This window comes from Malania oleifera, chromosome 6 (genome assembly GCF_029873635.1).
Source record: "Malania oleifera isolate guangnan ecotype guangnan chromosome 6, ASM2987363v1, whole genome shotgun sequence".
Classification (NCBI taxonomy): domain Eukaryota; kingdom Viridiplantae; phylum Streptophyta; class Magnoliopsida; order Santalales; family Ximeniaceae; genus Malania; species Malania oleifera.
This window is the reverse complement of record NC_080422.1, coordinates 25275495-25294765: the sequence shown is the minus strand read 5'-3', so window position 1 is coordinate 25294765 and position 19271 is coordinate 25275495. Positions and strand designations below refer to the sequence as shown.

The window sequence follows — 19271 nt, the reverse complement described above, 5'->3', positions numbered from 1 at the left end:
AAGCACCGGAACAGCAACAGAAAGCTGTTCCGACAGCCACTCAGCCACAGAAATACTGAGAAACAGAGAACGAAAAAATTCCAGAAGAGAATAGACCCACAACAGCCACAGAAACGAGAGACACCTCCGAAACTGTGAAGACAAAAAAAAACAAAATTCGAGGGGAAAAAAATTAGCAGTTGGCGGGTTCTGATACCATGTCAAAGTATTGTGTGAATGGCCGAATGGTTTGGCCTTGAGTTCTGTATATTATATATAGACTTTACAAGAATGCTATACATGGAAAGTAAATAAGTTCTAGCATGATTCATGCCCTATACATGTAAACCATAATCTATCAAGCCCTATGCATGTAAACTAAATATATGCTAACTATAGAAAATAATGAATGGAGAAATAAGGAAATAATTGTGGGCTGAAATAGGGAAAGAAATCTTTTGCTGTTTGCTGTTCTGTTGACAGTGTTTGCATTGTAAATTGCTAATGCACACACCCTTTAGTGTTTATTTTAATCTTCTTCTGTTCTTGGCTCAGAAATACAACTTGTACATCTCTTTTCCTATTTCTGCGAAGGTCACATTTGTAATAAGAAACATGCAAAACTTTATTCTGAGTGTTTACCGGCTCAGCTTAGTGTTCACTTCTGTTCATTGTTATTATAGGTTTGTTCCTGCGTATAAAAATTAATATAATCTCATACATGGTGGGCTATTTCCCATGATCATATAAATTGGTGGAAAGGATTCATGTAGCCGACCTCACCTAGTGGGAATTAAGACTTGGTTTGTTGTTGTTGCTGTTCACATATGGTGGGAAGTAAACTCTATGTTCTATAATGGAGGTACCATGAGTCAGTAACTGTGATGAACAGCAAGGGTTAACAATGTCTAACAGTCATGATAAAAGGAATTTGAAATTATTATTATCAGGATGAAATCAATATTATTTTAAACAATAAAAATGCAATCATTTATGTTCAAGGGGAGAATATTTTCTAAATTATGCACACATTTTACATGTTTCTCATTGTCATGTTTTCATTGTAAGCTGCTAGTTGACCTACCTTTTTATGTTTATTTTATTTTCTCCTCTTCTTTCTTTCACTCAGAAGGAAAACTTGTCTATCTCCTTCTCTTTTTTCTGTAAAGGATAAATTCGTTGTAAGAAGCATGTAAAACTTTGTTCCGAGTGTTTACTAGAGTAGCTTTGATCTTTTTCTTCATCTTCAAGCTCTGACCAATTTTACTCTCCATTCCAGATTATTAGGCTGATATACACAAATTCAGGATGTGCCATATTGGCATTGGCTCACAATGCTGTACACAAACTGTGGAAATGGCAGAGGAGTGAGCGAAATCCGATGGGGAAGGTATTTATGTTTTCAAAGCCCTACTTCCATAATTATTTCCAGTGATTTCTCTCTTTAAGATTGCTTTACCTATTGCAGGCAACTAGTGTTGAACAACCTCAATTGTGGCAACCTTCTAGTGGAATATTAATGACAAATGAAATGAGTGAGAAAAACCTTGAAGATGCTGTTCCATGCTTTGCACTTTCAAAAAATGATTCTTATGTTATGTCTGCATCGGGAGGAACAATTTCCCTATTTAATATGACTACGTTCAAGGTAATGATGCCTCAAACATTCTTGTGCCTTTGTATTTGGTCTTGTTTCCTGGAATTGCGATTACATGCTCTCTTGAGTTACCCACTCTGCGACCCACAAATTTTATTATGCTATTTTATGAACTTTTATATTCATTGCTCATGCAGAAAATTACAACATTTCTGCCCCCACCTCCTGCAGCAACATATATTGCCTTCCATCCCCTGGACAACAACTTTATAGCCATTGGCATGGAGGATGCTTCAATTCGAATCTACAATGTTCCTGCTGATAAGGTGTGCATTGAGACCTAAATTTTACAAGTCATTTGTTGATGTCTTTATTTAAATCAAAAAGTTTGAAATGTTCAGTTACTGTTAGACAGCCACTTTACCTAAATGTTTAAGCTATTAAGTAGTCACCAACAATGTATATCATGCCTTAACAGTTACGAATCAGAAATAACTTGAATGTTTAATGAAGAAAATACTGCACTTAGGATTAGAGTAGCAGGAGAGTTTAAATAAAGCCTTCGTGAAAACATTTCTTAACTGATCTGCTGATTTCATAATTTAAGTCCTTATAACCTTTTTTGACATAGCATCTTTCAGAAGATGACAGCCAATTTCAATGTACTTTTTCTTCTCATGACACACTGGGTTGGTAGCAATATAAATAGCAGCTTGATTATTAAAAAAATACATGGGATTCGTTATGAAGAGATCCACGTCTGACATAAGATACTTCAACCATGCAAACTCAATAGCACTATGACCACAATTCAGTGTTCTTCATCAGCACTCACCACTACTTCGTTTCTTGCTACGCAAGGTAGCTAATTACTGCCCACAAATGTATCTAGTAGTAGGCATTCAATCTTCTATAAAGCCAACCTAATTTTAATGAGTATCCTACAATCTCACATTTTCTATTACATTTAGATGTTATTTGGTGACTAGGTATGAAAGACTTGGAATGGGAGTGAACTCTTCATTCTCAAAGACTTGGATGTTTGGTCACTTGAAAGGGGATTAATTACAAGTGATGACCTGGAATAAAAACACTATTCATTACTGGATTTGCATTACCATGGGGAATGTGGATATAAATGGGAATGAATATGAGGGAAAGGAGGAGGTTATGCAGCAAAACATAGCACCGCGCTAAAACCAAAGAGTTTACTACTCTATCGTCCATCCAGTAGGGCCTAGGACTCTTGACAGGATGGGCAAGTCCTGGCAGATCTGTTCTTCAGAAACGAGAAGAAAAGTATTGATAAGAGGACAGATTATGCATCTTACTCTTCTTCAAATATTTTATGAGGTTGAAGCTTTTGTTTGAAATTCTCTTTTTCCAATTAATTGGCCCTCTGTTTTACATATTAAGTTCAATGATTCTGCATCTACTTTTTTGGATTTAATGTGTGTGCTCTATTATTTATGAACTACTCATATTTCAGCGATGTGAAATTTGGTTCGGCAAAATCATATGGGCAAATAGGGAAATTTGGCTTTAATTCCTTGGGGGAGTCACTGGAATTTCTTAGTCACTATTTTTTTTTTTTGCAGTTAGGGTGATTGTAAAAGGGGGGGGGGGGGGGGAGCTAAATTGAACCCCAATTAGTTTGAGTTCTTAAAAGGAAATAAGCTATCTACATTTTTATAGAATTTTGATTAAATATTTCCAAAACTCTGCAGCTTACTAAATTCATTCTCATTTTTAGTCGGGTATGCCAAACACAGTTATTTTTATTTCGGGATGTCATTCCGATTCCTTCTTGTTGTGTGCCAAATTCAGTTTCTACCTTTCATTCTTCGTTACCATTCCTTGATATCTATACAAATTCCTTCATTTTCATTCCAATTGACTCATTCCTGGTAACCAAATGAGGCCTTATATATTTAATCTCTACTAGGAGAGCCCTTGAGATACCAATGAATCCTACAAACAATATCCATGGGAAAAATGATATTTCAAGTCTATTGAAAATCAAGTTGATCATCTTGCCAACCAATTGCCTACACCAACATTTATCTTCAAACAACTTCATGTTGAGATCCATAGGAATATCCATTGGTTTAGCTCTCCAAACACACTAGTCTCTTTTAGCAAGTCAAATCTATATTTTTCTGAGATAGGTTCAACCTTTTCTTACCCCAAACAATCTCAATGCCAAGAAAGTAATCTATAGTGCCTAAGTCCTTAATTTGAATACTTCTCTTGAAATTTAGCTGTTATGTTATCATTAACATAAACTAGTAAAAAGACAACACCTGTCTCCTGTCTGCGAAGAGTAGCACTACAAAAAATAAATGCAGATATCACCACAAAGCATGTCTACTCAAAGACACGAGGACAAAAGCAAAGGCTGTGCTATGTAATGTAAATGTCTATTTTTCCATTCAATTTAGGGGTATGTATACACAATGTCTGATGAATGGTCCCTTTGCCCAAGCAAAAAAACTAATGGTCATTTTTTAACAAACTCAAGTAGATTATTATATTGAAAATTTTTAACACCAACGCCAAATTAAGTTTTTATTTCCTGGTAGAAAATTGATTGAATATATTTAGAAATTCAGACCCGTCTTTTAACTAGTAGATCTAAGTCATGTGTGAGAAATCGTCCACAAAAGACACAAATTATTTGAATGACTGAAAGTCAAAAAAATTATGTACTGTGACCTTTAATGCCAGACATAAAAGTCCTGTTGTGCTTTTTTGACACGCAGAATACTCAAAACAAGAAATAGATTTGGAAATGGGAAAGTTTTGTTGCAGCTTTTCAAGGATGGATGTCCCAAACAAGTGGGCCACTCATCTAGAAAAACATAATGAGTGAAGAAGCTGCAGGATAGGAACTAGATCTATCACGATTGAAATAGTCGAAGTCACCATTTTCAGGCTCCCAACCAGTCCTCTTTTTTGTTTGGAGCAGTTAAGAGATTTTTTTAATTGATGAACAGAAGTTCAAGGTAAATTTATACACATAATTGGATAATGCAAAATCAAACAAGAACTAAAGGAAATGAAAGAATATCCCACAACCAGAAACTGGTGTAGTTGATGCTGAATCAAAAGTAATAACCTTAGATGTAGTGCGTTTCAAGGACTAAAATAAATTAGGACTACATGGGAGGAGACACTAGAATAAATAACTGGGGAGAGAACGATGAAGGGGCAAGAATCCTGATTATGCCTGAATGGAGCACAGTATCACTTGATGTAGAAGTCTGTGTTTGGAGATGTGTTATACTCCTCTTGGGACATGGTAGACAATTTGCTCAACTCCTTAGGAGTGGTGGCACGCACTGAAAGTGCCATTGGTAGAATCACCCTGGGCAAGGGACTTATCTGTCTAAGTTGGTTTCTTTGCCACAATGTGTGCAAATGCGTGAAATGCTACGATGAACTCCTCATCCTGAGACAATACCTATGGTATGCCTCAAAATCTCATCCTCATCTTCCAACACTTGCCCTACTATGGTTAGAGGCAGTGCGAACCATAGCCGAACCATGAGAAAAAAAGCTGGAGAAGAACATTGAGAGCCATATTTGGTGATGCATTGAATTCTAGCATATGCTTCATTCATACATGGTACATACTCATTGACATGGATCATTCAAGACTCAAAAACTTGGCAGCCAAGATCGCTTGTTGCCTTTTAATCATCTCAATGCTGGAAATAACTGGTTAGTGGATACTGAGTTCCTTCGACATACCCTTGAGAGTGCTACAATACTCACTGCTGACGAACCAACATTGGTCAAATTTGAAAACTTCTCATACCAATCAAAATCAATGGTAAAGTTGTTGCGGTCTGACATGGGTTCAAGGCATGGAAACTGCCTCTTTAAAATATGCAAGGTAAGACTGCGTACTATAAATCCACTGTGGTCCGCCCCTTCCCCGGACCCTGCATCCGCGGGAGCTTTCCCTTTAAGAGGCTTTCATGAAGATGGTCCCTATACGACTTTGGTGATGCTATGAAATGTTACTTTCAAAGCAATTTATGGCTCCATGCTATCCCACAACAATCCAAACAGTGTGTCGGACTCTTTGATCCAATCTTCATAATCCTTGGAGTCTGGAGATGGGGGGGAATGCAGCAGATAATTGGACTTCCCTTTTGTGTTAAAATACAATCCTACTTCTTGAGACCACAGCAAATAATTGGAGGACCCAGGTAGTTTGATGGTCTTTACTTACGTGTTTAACTGAAACAGCAGAAGATTTCTTTCTAGAAGCCATTAGAAGAACACACTGTAACTTGCTACAAGCCTGCACACAGTGGCACCACTTAATAAAACAGCAGAAGACCTGCAGCAGCACAAACTAGCAACCTGGGATGGACTGAAGTCAGAAAGGTTGCACTGAAAAATTTTAAGAGGCATCCATGACCACAGATAGCAGGTATAGAAAAGTATACAAATTACAGTGTTGAGAATGGGAAAGCAAGAGATTTTCAAGAGGTAGCCGCAATCACAGATTAAAGGCTACAGCATTCTAGGAGTAGCAGGCATAAAAAAATAAGGGCATGAAGGAACAACAACTGCTGCTAAAACAAAGCAAAGGGAAGTCATAAACAGCATTCATGATCAAAGAACAGCAACTCCAGCTGTTCAGTAGTTGTTAAGGGTGCACAAGTGCCTCCCAAAAAAAAAATGGTCACAATCATTAGCGAAACAGGGGCAGCTCACAACCAGCAATCACAAGCTCTTCAGATGAAAAGACACAGACTGCTTTCACAATATGCATAGAAAACAACCAAGTAAAGGCTTAGGTGAGTTTCAGACTAGAAGAGGCTATCAAACAGCCAGACCTCTCAGCCTTGGATGTGTTACTAGAAAAAAAAAAAAAAAATTCTTAGACGACTTTCAAACTTGAGAGAAAAGATCTGATTCAAGAAGGAATAGAAAAGGCTAGCAAACAACCAGACCTCTCAGACTCGAATGTGTTTATTGCTGTAATACCATGTTAAGAGTCAGAAATAAAATGAGTATTTAATGAATAAAATACAGCACCTAGGGTTAGAGAAGGGGAAGGAGAGGGGAGAGAAGAAGAAAAACAAAGAGGAAGGTAGAAAACAGCAGTAGGCAGTCCTAGAGTTACGTACAGCTTCAGGTCAATCTTCTTTATATATTAATAAGAAGAAGATATGACTACCTGATACACACCACTTAATTACTAAAATAATATATTCCTTTCTAACAATTTCGACCTCTTTTTTTGGCAGGTCCAAATCAAGCTCAAAGGTCATCAGGAGAGAGTGACTGGTCTTGCCTTCTCGAATGTTTTAAATGTTATGGTATCATCAGGAGCTGATGTTCAGGTATGTTGTGTGACTAAGAGGATGGGTTTAATGTGTAGTTTTTGTGCTTGCATGCATGCATGTTGGGGAGAAAGAGAAAGGGAGTGGGGGAGGGTGGGGTTGTGGGGCTCCAATAAAAACATGTAGTTGATGGTGGGACAAAAGCAAGCTGTAATCAAAGTAGTGCCTATTAATAACATGACTTTTTGAAGCAAAAGAGATGAATGATGAATGTTTTAGACCGACTCATATGCACAAGGCCAAATTGATGAATGTTTTAGACTCCACTCCATCTCCCATACTCGTGCTTGCACACACACACAGATGTCATTTTGGTGTAAATAGAGGGTGTGCTAGTTATAGTGGATGACAGGGATGACTTTTTGAATGCCATTCAAGGACTTATGCAACAGTTCACAGAATAGTTATTCCTTGAAATAAGATGGAATACAATGAGAAATTTGGGAGTAGAGGGAATAGCTATTTTTTATATATTCCTTATTATTTTATCCTATATATAAATAAGAAAGGAATAGATATTCCTTGTCTATTCCTTGTCGTGAATTCAAGAAAAGTTTTTTTTTTTTTCTTTATGGTAAGAGCATAATTTTTTTTTAAATAATTAATTGTAACTAACCTATTATAACTAATCTATTCTTAGGAATAGACATTTCATGAACCAAACGTAACCTAACCCTAGGTTTGAGAGAAACCTTGGATTTGGATTTCTGTGAATTTGGAAAAATGTAATACAAAATTGCATTGGATTTTGTTCAGATCCATTTAAATCCAAATCCATGGCCTGAAATTCATGTTACCAAAGGTAGCGTAAGTGATTTTTTAGGAAAAAAAGAGAATGGAATGTCCATTTTTATACCACATCTTTTTTTGGGGCACCAAGCTAGAGGTGGTTTGTTTGGGAAGGAAAAGACTTATCAGAAATTCATTTGTATAAGAGTCTTTCTTTACCAAAATTTTCTTTCCTACCCATAATTAAATATTATACTGGATTTAATAGTGTCTTTCCACTGGCAATGGAAGAAGGTCAGAATGGGGAATGGTTGCAGTGTTTGTGGCAAATGATGCCATTTCTATTTAACTTTTTGTTTATGGAAATTCTCCATTTCTATTTCACTTTTTGTTTTTGGAGATTCTCAAGAGCCTTACCCGGAAAACAAGTTATAATAATTTTATCTGTCTTTATTTTACTCTGAATATTTCATTGAATTTTGTAGTAGTTGTGGTGTGCTTTTGCAGCTGTGTGTATGGAGCACTGCGGGCTGGGAGAAGAAAGCTAGTAAATTTCTAGAGATTCCAACTGGGCGAGTGCCAGCTCCTCTTGCACAGACCCGTGTTCAGTTTCACCAAGATCAGATACACGTGTTGGCTGTCCATGAAACTCATATTGGTGTATATGAGGCACCAAAGCTAGAATGCCTTAACCTGGTACGCCACGGTTTCTATTGAAATGTTTGCAGCAGTATATAATTGGAAGAGCACCCATGGATTTTGTTTTAATGTGTGATCTTCCATATAAAAAAGAGCCATTGTGGCCATCTGCAATTCTGTGTGTTTATCAATATGTTTCGGGGTGAAAGTTTCCATGCATGAATCACTGTTTTCTTCCTGAAAACAATACCGGGCTATTTTCTGATATTTGGAGAGGAGAGATTTCTTCTGTTCCAGGAATAATCTGAGAACGGTTACTGAATTATTATTTTTTGATTATCAATGGGCCATTTTTTTTTTAACAATCGCAAAATTTTTATTTTTCAGTGGGTTCCCCCTACAGAACCAAGTGGATTAATTACCGATGCCACATATTCATGTGATAGCCAGGCAATTTATGCAAGTTTTGAAGATGGAAGTGTTTGTGTTCTGAATGCAGAGCGTTTAATATTGAGGTGTCGGATTAATTGTAGTGCATATTTACCATCTAATCCCAGGTGTGTTTTATTATTACTGACGAGTGATAATTTTCTTCTGTTCATTGTTTTTTTTATTTATTTATTAAACTTGTGGTGGTATTATTTGGCAGCTCGAGGGTATATCCACTTGTCATTGCAGCTCATCCATCCGAACCCAATCAATTTGCACTTGGGCTTACTGATGGTGGAGTCCATGTTCTTCAGCCACTGGAATCTGTGGGAAAGTGGGGCACTGTGCCACCGCTTGAAAATGGGGATGGACTCGTCATCATTCCTGCAGATGGTTCTGAACAGCAAAGGTGACACTAATTCGTGGTTTTGACTAATGGCTACGTGCATAGCTTACCAATGCAGGTCCCATTTTATTTGAGGGGAGCTGCAGACTCTAGGTATTTTAGCTTTTAGGATGCACAGATCTGCCTGGTGGCAGGGTGCTGAACATTTCTAAGATTTTGGGGAGTTCCCTCTTGTACATGTTGTTCCTAGGGTAAACAAGCAGAAACTGTTGATATACATGAAAGAGTACAGATGAGAGCTGAGTCATAGGAATTCTCAATGGTACATAGTTTGGGGAAGGGGCAAGGGGGGGTGGGGGTTGGATCATTAAGGGATTCAACGGATTTGTTTAGTTAGGGTTTCTGCAAGTTTTCTTGGGAACTGGCTGTAGTTTGCAGAATGTAAATAAATGAAAGTTCTTCCATCTCTCTCTCTCTCTCTCTCTCTCTCTCTCTCTCTCTCTCTCATGTTGATGAGGCTTTGAGCTTTTTTGCATCTGTATTGAATTTGCGGAGCCCTTCAGTCTCTGTCACTGACCGTAATGGAGGGGCAATGGGGCATCTTGACCCTGAAGTCCCAATGCTTCCATTTTAAAAGGAAGCAGAACCAGGATGGAGGGTGGTTGGCCCTTCTGCCTCTGTAATCTTCATTTTTTTTATATTCAATAATTATTAAAATGTTACTTAGCTTTTTTATTGTTATTTTGTATTGGAAAGTTGTGAAGCTGAAGAACATATTTTTTGTTTATTAATTTTTTATTTCCTAAGTAATTTGTGGAAAATTAAGAAATAATGTGTTGGTTTTAGTAATGTTGAAATTAAAAAAAATAAAAAATAGAATTTTTTTCAATATTAATTAAATATTTTATTTTGTACCTTCTCAATTTCATTACACATCCTTGGAAAACTAAAAGAATTGTTGACGTAAGACCTGTATTGTTGGGGCCTTCATTTCTTTTTCAGAAGGATTGTTCGAAAAATTGCTTAACCTGCCCAACCCATCCAAACCAAACCAACTCAATTAGAAAATTTGCTTTCCCTTTGTCAGTTTCTGCAGTCAACGTGTGTGCGCAACAACGGCACGCCTCTAAGGCCCGACCTCATGCAGTACGCTACTCTTGAGTTGAGGTTTGATAAAATTATAAAAAAAAAAAAAAAAATCTCCTTATTAGATTTTAAAAGTTTAATAAATTTTTTCTAAGATTTTAAGATTTTTTTAAAATTTTTTTTAGATTTATTGAGAAAAGATAAATTTCTTCTTCAAACTACCCTGCTTCTTGCCTACCAACCTGTTGGGAAAATAGCGAGATAACTGAATTTGTCTAAGGTACTTGCACAACCTTCCCCACCTTACGCAAATAAAATAGAACAATAGGCGAGAAATACCGTTACTAAGTTCCAATTTCAAAATTTAATCCAACGGCGCAACAATTAAATAATCAAATAAATCAACAAGTAATCAACAAGAATAGTAAAGCAATAAAACACCAAAAAATGAGACCAAGAATTTATGTGAAAAACCTCAAATTAGGGAAAAATCATAGGACCTTCGGTCCAAACCAAATCCATTAGATAAGAGAAAAATATAAAGGTTCACAAGCACTACAAGAGCTTCTCAATAATAAGGGGAATTGTAACAAATGATAAATAGTCTTACTCAGGAGTCATCTCACCTATAAGAATTAGAGATCAATAAAAGACTATCTCATCAAAAGATAAAAATCAAAAAAGAATACCGTAATCAAATTCGATCAAGCCGAAGCTTTTGTTGTTGCTATTGCACATCTAAAATTTCAAGTCAATCAAAGTCTGTTTGGCTGTCTGATCAAGCACCCAAGGGGTTTATTCTTCCCCATGTCTTTTTTTTTTTTTTCGTTAAGCTGATGTCAGCCCTTTTTTCTTCTTTTCTTTTAATTTTCACCATACCCACTCACACACACAACCCTTGTTTCCTTTTATTTATGTATAGGCAAAAGATACTAACCACCCTTGAGCTTTGATAAAAAGATAGGGCCTCTCTTGCCCCTAGGGCGTGGCTTAGTTGGCAGGGCGGACCTTGGGAGTGCCTTTCACGAGGTCAGGGCTTTCTCCCCTCTCGGGTTTGATTCCTGCGGCGGGCTCCTGAAATTTACCCTCTCCGTGGGTTGTGGGGCAGGCTGGCACGGGACGCGGGATTAGTCGCGGACCGTTAAACGGATGTGGACACCCGGAGCGATATCTAAAAAAAAGAAAAAGATAGGGCCTCTCTTGAGGTTTTAAAAATTTCATTGACCTCCCTTAAGGTTTAAAAAATGTCAGACCTCCCTTGAGATTTGCCTAAATGACATAAATCACCCCTCAAAAGACTTGTTTTTTTTTGTAAAATACAAAGGGAGGTTTGTATCTTTTTGACAAACCTCAAGGGAGGTCCTTGGAATTCTTCAAATCTTAAGGGAGGTTTTTAAGATTTTTGAAATCTCAGGGAAAATCTTTGTCTTTTTTCCAAACCTCAGAGGAAGTAGGTGTCTTTTTCCGTTTATATATTTATTATGTTTATTTACAAAATTGCCCTCCCTTTTAATGTCATGAGGAGGGATGCCTAGTAATCTCTAATTCAAGACTCACAGGGAAAGGTCTTGAAGGCCTATAGCCACCCTACAAAACTCAAGTTTCCTCTAACTAGGGGTGAGCATAATTCGGGGAAACCTGAATTAACCGACTGAAATTGGTCGGTTCAGTTCGATTAAGAGCACAAGATCGGTCGGTTCGGTTATGATTTTACAAAGTTCAGTTAATTAGTTAATCGGTTCGGTTAAGAGGAATGTTAATTCGGTTAACTGAAATAATCGATTTAATAATTAATTAAAATTTAAATATAAATTAGTATATGTTAATTTGTTAATATGTTAATTAGTATATGCTCATTTGTTAATATGTTAATTTGTTAATATGTTAAATAGTACATGTTAATTTGTTAATATGTTAATTAGTATTTGGTAAAAAAATCTACAATTGTATTATGTTTTTATTAATTAATTTCAAATTAATTTGGTTAAATTCGATTAACCGAATTACCCGAAAAGGTAATTCGGTCGGGTTCAGTTCGGTGATGCTCCTCTATTCGGTCGGTTCGGTTAACAGTTCTCATTAATCAAAAATTTTGGTTAATTCGGTTAATTAACTGAATTTGGCCGAACTGACCGCTTGCTCACCCCTACCTCTAGCGTAGTGCCTTTGTCATCATGTCAGCCCCTTTCTTATCCATGTCAATTTTCTCAAGTTGCAGAACCTTCATCTCTAGTGCTTCTCAAATTTAGTGATACGTCACCTCAATATGCTTTGATCTCGAATAGAATGTCAAGTTCTTGCTAAGCTGAATTACACTCTTAACTATCACAATGCAATACATATTTTTCGTACTTGATGCCTAACTTTCTCAGAAACATTTTCATCCATAGGAGCTCCTTTGAAGTTATAGTGATAGCGATATATTCAGCCTCTGTACTTGACAAGGCAACACATTTTTTTAGTTTTGATTGCCACGACAATGCATGACCTGCAAAAATCATCAAATGCCTAGATGTTGATTTTCTAAAGTCAGCATCCCCTCCCATGTCAGAGATAGTGAAACTATTTAACTCAGGCTTGTCATTACCAAAACATAAATGAAATCTAAATATATAAATGAGATATTGAAGTATCCTTTTCACTGCCTCCCAATGTTGTTTACTTAGATTAGAATGAAGTCGGCTTAACACACCAACTGCAAGAGTTATATTCGGTCATGTACATACTATAGGGTACATCAGACTACCAACAACAAAAGCATAAGGAACCTTTTCTATAGACTCCTTCTCTCTATCACATGTAAGATACAGTTTAAAGCTTAGCTTGAAGTGGCTTACAAATGGAGAAATCACTATATTTTGTTGAAATATTTTCTAAAATAATCAATTTTATGGGTTTTTAAAGTTTTTCATTTATGTATTTTCTAAAGCATTTATGAGAAGCATTTAATGCTATGTGGGTTTGTCCCACATTGGAAAGAGTGAAAAATGAAAAGTCATTAATAAATGGTAAGGTAAAATATTCTCTTTAAATTGGTTAAGAGATAGTGCTAGTGTGTACTCTAGTACACCCTAGGACAGTGCTTCTTCCTCGCACGCACAGGTGTGGGTTGTAGGGCGCTAATGGTGCACAAGGACTTAGCACGTTGCGAGATCGTGATCATTGATCATAATTGGATGGCTTAAAATTAATCTTATATTTTTTATAAGATCAAGTGGTGCGATTTGAACCATATAAACAATCTAACAGTCAGATTTTAAATTTGAATAGATGTAACTGTTGGGAATATGCATAATTCTGTCTATTTAAAGACAAAATTAACTCCAAGAATCCAATAGAAATGTTCAATCATTCTCTCCTTATCTTTCTCTCATAAGACTTTCAAAAATTATATCTTTTTAATTCTGGGTTCTGTTTTCTGCAGAAATAGAATTCTAGAAATTTGTTCAGATTCTTCTAAGGGTGTTTGTGATCAGTTTTTCATTTGTGTATAAAACAAATTGTTAGCTTTGGTGCAACCCTAAGAGGGGGGCGAAATGGGTATTTAAAATTTAACACCTAAGTTAACTGGTTTTTTCAATAGTACAATCCAACCTAGAGTCAGTCTACACAATCAACAAATAAATATACACGTTCAATAAAAATAAAGTGTGGAAATGTAAAGAACACGCACGGTATGTTATCGAGGTTTGGCCAACTATGCCTACGTCCCCGCCTTGGCCACACCAGCACAAGGATTCCACTAATGGCTCACTTAATGGGTGGAGCGGCACCTAATACAATCAGGTCAATTAAAGGGGCAGACCTCAACCGACACGCCTTAACAGGATGGCACACCTAGCTTTCCTAATCGGGTTTAAGCCAATCCAGGACTATTCCACAGGGCTACTCTCCCTCTTCAGGCTCGTGCTTGGAATACAACCAATGTGTATAAAATGTTCATACACAAAAATTTGCTTCTAGACAAGTAGATGTGTGCACCAGTATAGCTCAATCAATAATGCAAGCACGAATGATATGTAGATATGCCCAGTGCTCTAATGTGTGCTAAACACTCAGTCACGTATAAACTTTCAGTTTAGATCTAGAGTGTATGCCCAAACAATATTTGAAACACACTATGTGAATAATATAATATCAGATCAAGGTTTCAAAAAATGCTAAGCAAGTTTAAACAAACAAACTGAGTAATATATTCTAATATTCAAAGCACAATAGAGTTGTTTGAAGCACTAGCTTGAAAAGGATTTTTACACACAAAAAGTAGGTTAGGTAGCTTGCAACAATAATGCAAGAATCTCAACCCTTAAAGTCTTTCCACACTAGGTTTATCAAATGAAACCGGTGGAAGAACTGTAATGTTGAACTCTCTCAGAAAATCGATCAAGCAACAAAGTAAATGAGAGTTCTATAAAATGTGATTAAGCACACTAGCCTTACAAGATACTCACAATTCTTTTGAGAAATCAAGAATGAAGAGTTTGTGAGTGTTTGGAAGTGGTATTTGGCTAATATAGGGTGAAGTTAGGAATAGCTTCCCAAGAGGGGGGGTGAATTGGTTTTTAAAACTTTCGTTTTAGTTCCTTTTAGAATTCTTAAACTTATTTTATTTCCTTTAACCAATTCATGAATTATTTGTTTAATTTGTTAAGCACTCAAGGACTTAGTTTCTTTATTTAATCTTTAACCATACAAACATCCAATCATTCAACCAAACCAATCAACTATAATTAGAAAGTAAACAAACAAGCCAATACATCACTTTTGTAAAATAAAAACTCATGATGGTTGTTTGTTTATATTAGCCAAATTTGAATTTTATGCTTGCTGATGCAAAGCCCTGTATAGATGAAATTTGTACTTGCTTCTTCAATATGATTTACAATATAACATCCAATCAACACAATATCTACACTCTTTTCAATATTCAGAACTCAACTAAACTATCAATTAATTTATCCTTAGGCTGTTAACCAAGTAACGTACTCCCGTATGGTTTTCGCAAGATATGGTATAACCAACGTACTCCCTTTCGGTTTTCGCAACCCAAATCAAAATTAGACTTCAAGTTTACTTGATTTCTATATTACGTAGTATATGATTATCAATTAAACCATTCACACAATTTAAATATGCTTGAAAATAAAAAGTAAGGGAAAGAGAGAGTGAGATGGGGATTTTTACAAGGTTTGACTTATACCCAGCCTACGTCCTCACCTTTGGCAAACCACCAAAGGATTCACTAAACCTGTTCCGTTGATGGGTGGAACAAAACCTTTACAAGCGATACCCCACACTCAAACACTCCTTCACTAGGCTAGAGCCCACCTCTCTAAGCAATATCCCCTTGCTTAGCCAATAATCCAAACAATCCTTGGAACGTCAAAGAACTACAAGAAACACAAGATAAAATCTGCATACAAGTATACTCTCTTCAAAAAGCAAGTTAATACAATTTCAGCACTATATACTTCAATGTAAAATATCAATATGAAATAGAATGAAACTCAAGTGTAGAATTCACCAATATCCTTCTTAGATGAGGATTAGTAGTAAGAATTTAGAGGAGAAAGGACTAGCACTTCAGAATATTTCAGCAAAGAAATTTGCAATAAGTGGGCAAGATAACTTGTAAGAGCGAAAGTGTTTTCAGCTTGTCAAAATAGATTTTTCAATTCTTGGTATATAAATCTTTGAAGTTTGGGGCTATTTATAGATGTTTAAAAGTAATTTCTTACCCCCAAAATTTCCTTGAAGTAGTTTCCAAGTTTTTCAAAATAATAGTGTCCAAACACTTCATTTAAAAAATCTTCCTGCTGAGAGTTTTTAAGCCAACGTTCGAGTGGCAGTCACCCATCATAAAATAAACTCACAACACAGAACACTGGCAATCGCCTGCTAGAACCCAGGCAGTCGCCTGGTATGACCACCCAAGCGTCTGGTATGTTCAAGCAGTCGCCTGTCTTGCTACTGTCTCTGAAAAATCTTTCACTTAATTTGGCAGTCGCCTGGCCCTTTTGTTTTTCAAAAACTTTTTTTTTTTCAAAAACCCTTTCTTTTCATTAATTATAAAAGTATTCTTTAGAGTTTTCTCAAAAATATATTTCTAAATTCCTTGAGAGCTTCAATATATTTCAAATGATATTTTAAACATTAAAGTACTTACATGAGACTTCTAAGACATTAACATTCTAGGTTCTTGAGTCTTCATGCTTTGTCCTTGGCGTGAGTCCATCTTTTCTTCAAGCTTCCATATTCTTTGAGCTTTCTCACTTTGCCTTTCTTTGACTCTTTTGACTTTAAACATTTCTTGGCTTTCAACAAATCATGCATGACCTCATATTCTTCAAGGTTTAATATATCATTTTTAAATCCATGATTTGACTCATTTAAGCTTCATTTGATCCTTGTGAGCACTTTGACCTTGCTTTCTCATATATGAGCCCTGAAATATCATTACTCACATAAATACATTAATTTTCACTTGTTTGTTAGCATCAAAACAAGATAACAAGATTTTAAGCCTTGTAAGGCCAATATTGAAAGTTGAGAGAATTTTGCCCTAATCAGGTTTGCTAACCTTGGCTAATTAAGACAAATGAATGAGTATATATAGGCAAGGAGGAATTTTTTACCATTGGGGACAAAGTGGGTATAATTAAAATTGTTTAAAAGACCATTAAGAATATTAACCCTTTTTACCCCATTTAAAAATTTGGTAAAAATTATTTTAACCCGCGAGGTTCGGGTGCCTGGCCAAAGGTTCAGGTGCTCGAACAGAAATAGTCAAAAATTTAAATTTTAGAGGTTCAGGTGCCTGAAGGATGAGTCGGTCAGCTGAAGCAAAGTCAGTAGCAAATGTTCGATAATTCGGCTGCTCGACTCACAGTTCAGTTAACCAAACTAGGCAGTTCGGTCGCCCGAGTAGTTGAAAAGTGCCTTGTCAGGCTTTCGGATGCCCGAGGAAGGTGTGTTCAAAATAGGTTCAGGTGCCTGAAGACCAAGTCAACATGTTGACTAGTTCGGTCGCCCAAACCACTTTACATGGCAAAAGTTCGGTTGCCCGAACCCTCTAAACTTTTCTCATTAAGTGCATTTTAGCCTTATTTTGATTCCCTTGATTAAGATAAGTGATGTAGAGGACTTTGTGTCCTTAGTGTAGGTACCTAAGGTCAAGCTATGGTCATTTCGAGCATACCTACCTACCATGCATGATGCAAATTATTACAAGCCATACACGTGCATGGTTCATAATAAATTACATCCCGTAATGAAATAATAATAAAATGAATGCAAATTACAACACATAGATCTTCATTGTTTGGCACGAATACCACACGCCATCATGATATTTCCTTTAGTCTTGAAGTGCGTACAAGGTGAACCTGCATGCAATTCTCAGTACAACCATTAGTATCAAGAGTATTTGTCATAATCAAAATTGGGTGTGACCTATAAGGTCAACAATCTTCCCATTTTTTATGATGGCAAATACTTTATGCAAAAGTGGGTTCAGCTAAGAAAGACTCCCCCTGACTTTATGCATAAAGATAATTAAAGTAGTGAGTAATAAAATATTAAGCATAATTAAGTACAGTCTTACCCCACTCTTTCCTCTTCTCCCCCTTTTGGCAATAGCAAAAAGGGTAAGCAATAACGCGTGAAAGCAAAGGATGTCATTTAGATACATAAGGTATATTGGGAGGAATTTTAAAAGGATTTGGCAGCATGCAGTTTGAAAAAGATCATTCCCAAACATAACCTTTGACCTAAGTGACCTATTTGGAGTTTCCATACACAATATATAGCAAATTTCAATTAAGTACTCCAAACAGAATGTGCATCAAGGAAGTAAGAGTAGTATGCAACATATTGGTAATTTTAATGTTCTATACTTCCCCAATGGATGATTATGCAGGGATGAAGATTAAAATTTTCATTTGGCTTTTACTCATCCTTTCAAAAATATTTTCATGAAAATTTTATCATAATCATCTTTGGTTGCAAGAATAAACAAGTATTTCCACAAGGCATAGTATAATGAAAAATATGTTAGTCTGATACCAAGTGTCATGCTTAAGCGATAGTGATCTTACCAACTATTAACATACCAATTGATAAAAATGCTAATTTTTGTAAAGGCATGTTATTTTGAAATGAGCATGACATCTAATAAAGAGTTTGCCAAAACACGCATATTGATATCACACAGTGAATGCATTTTCCAAATGATATATAGAATGAGAGTACAATACAATTCTATTTCTTAGGGCCTAAGGATTTTAATTTTAAGTGACTCCGCCTAAAAATGTGCATTTTCCTAATAAATTAACTTGAGTAAAATTCAAATGTTATTTTAGAAACATAACTCAAGTTTTAAGAAATTTAGCATTTAGAAATGATTTAAAGTTGTGTGCTAGCGTTTCAAAAATTGGGCAGGATTTTGTCTGAAGATGTAAACAATTCCATAAAAACCTGCCAATATTCAAGTACTTTAAATATATACGCACAACCAGCCCCAAGGAATTTAAAATTTCAACACAAATGAGCCAAGCGTAAATATTTAGACTCTAATATTAAATTGCATTTGCACACAAGATAATATATAAACAATCATTTCAACTATTTGGGCAAATGTCTATAGAAAATTCAGTAGCATGCCGGCTGTAAACAGGATATTTCCCAAAATTTACCTACACAAAAACGATTCTCAAACAAGCAATATTTCAAGAGTAAGGCATGTGAGAACCTATAATCTATCAGCAGGCAATTCTCATCAACTACATCCGCCATGCAGGAGGCTTTCTATACTAAGCATGCATTTCAGTAGAACAGTCATCTAGGCACAAATACATGCAAAACAAAGTACTGTAGATATATATCATAAGAAAAAGCACAATCACCATATTATAGTATCTACGTGTGTGTGGTGAATGTGATCGTCATAAACAAGCATAAAAGCTGTTTTAGAATACATACAAACCACAATAAAAGTGTATCTAAATAAACCACAATAAAAGGTCTCCCTATCTTCATGATCATCATCATCCTCACCTCTCAAATCCATCTGGTCATCCTCACCAATGTCCTCGTCATTCATCTT

The 19271-nt window shown here is 36.0% G+C and overlaps 1 protein-coding gene across 3 annotated transcripts in view; it reads left to right on the top strand.

The window, feature by feature from the left end:
• The window catches only part of LOC131158352 (topless-related protein 4-like), a 64810-nt gene extending 55264 nt beyond the window's left edge, over window positions 1–9546 (top strand). For 2 of the 3 annotated variants that reach the window (XM_058113156.1, XM_058113157.1), the window contains exons 20-26: window positions 1259–1369; window positions 1448–1627; window positions 1774–1902; window positions 6844–6939; window positions 8176–8364; window positions 8695–8864; window positions 8957–9546. In XM_058113156.1, coding sequence (XP_057969139.1) covers window positions 1259–1369; window positions 1448–1627; window positions 1774–1902; window positions 6844–6939; window positions 8176–8364; window positions 8695–8864; window positions 8957–9149 — 1068 coding nt within the window. In that variant the 3' untranslated portion in view covers window positions 9150–9546. The remainder of the gene's footprint in view (window positions 1–1258; window positions 1370–1447; window positions 1628–1773; window positions 1903–6843; window positions 6940–8175; window positions 8365–8694; window positions 8865–8956) is intronic. The other variant, XM_058113158.1, reaches the window with a different exon arrangement.
• The last annotated feature ends 9725 nt before the right edge of the window (window positions 9547–19271 follow it).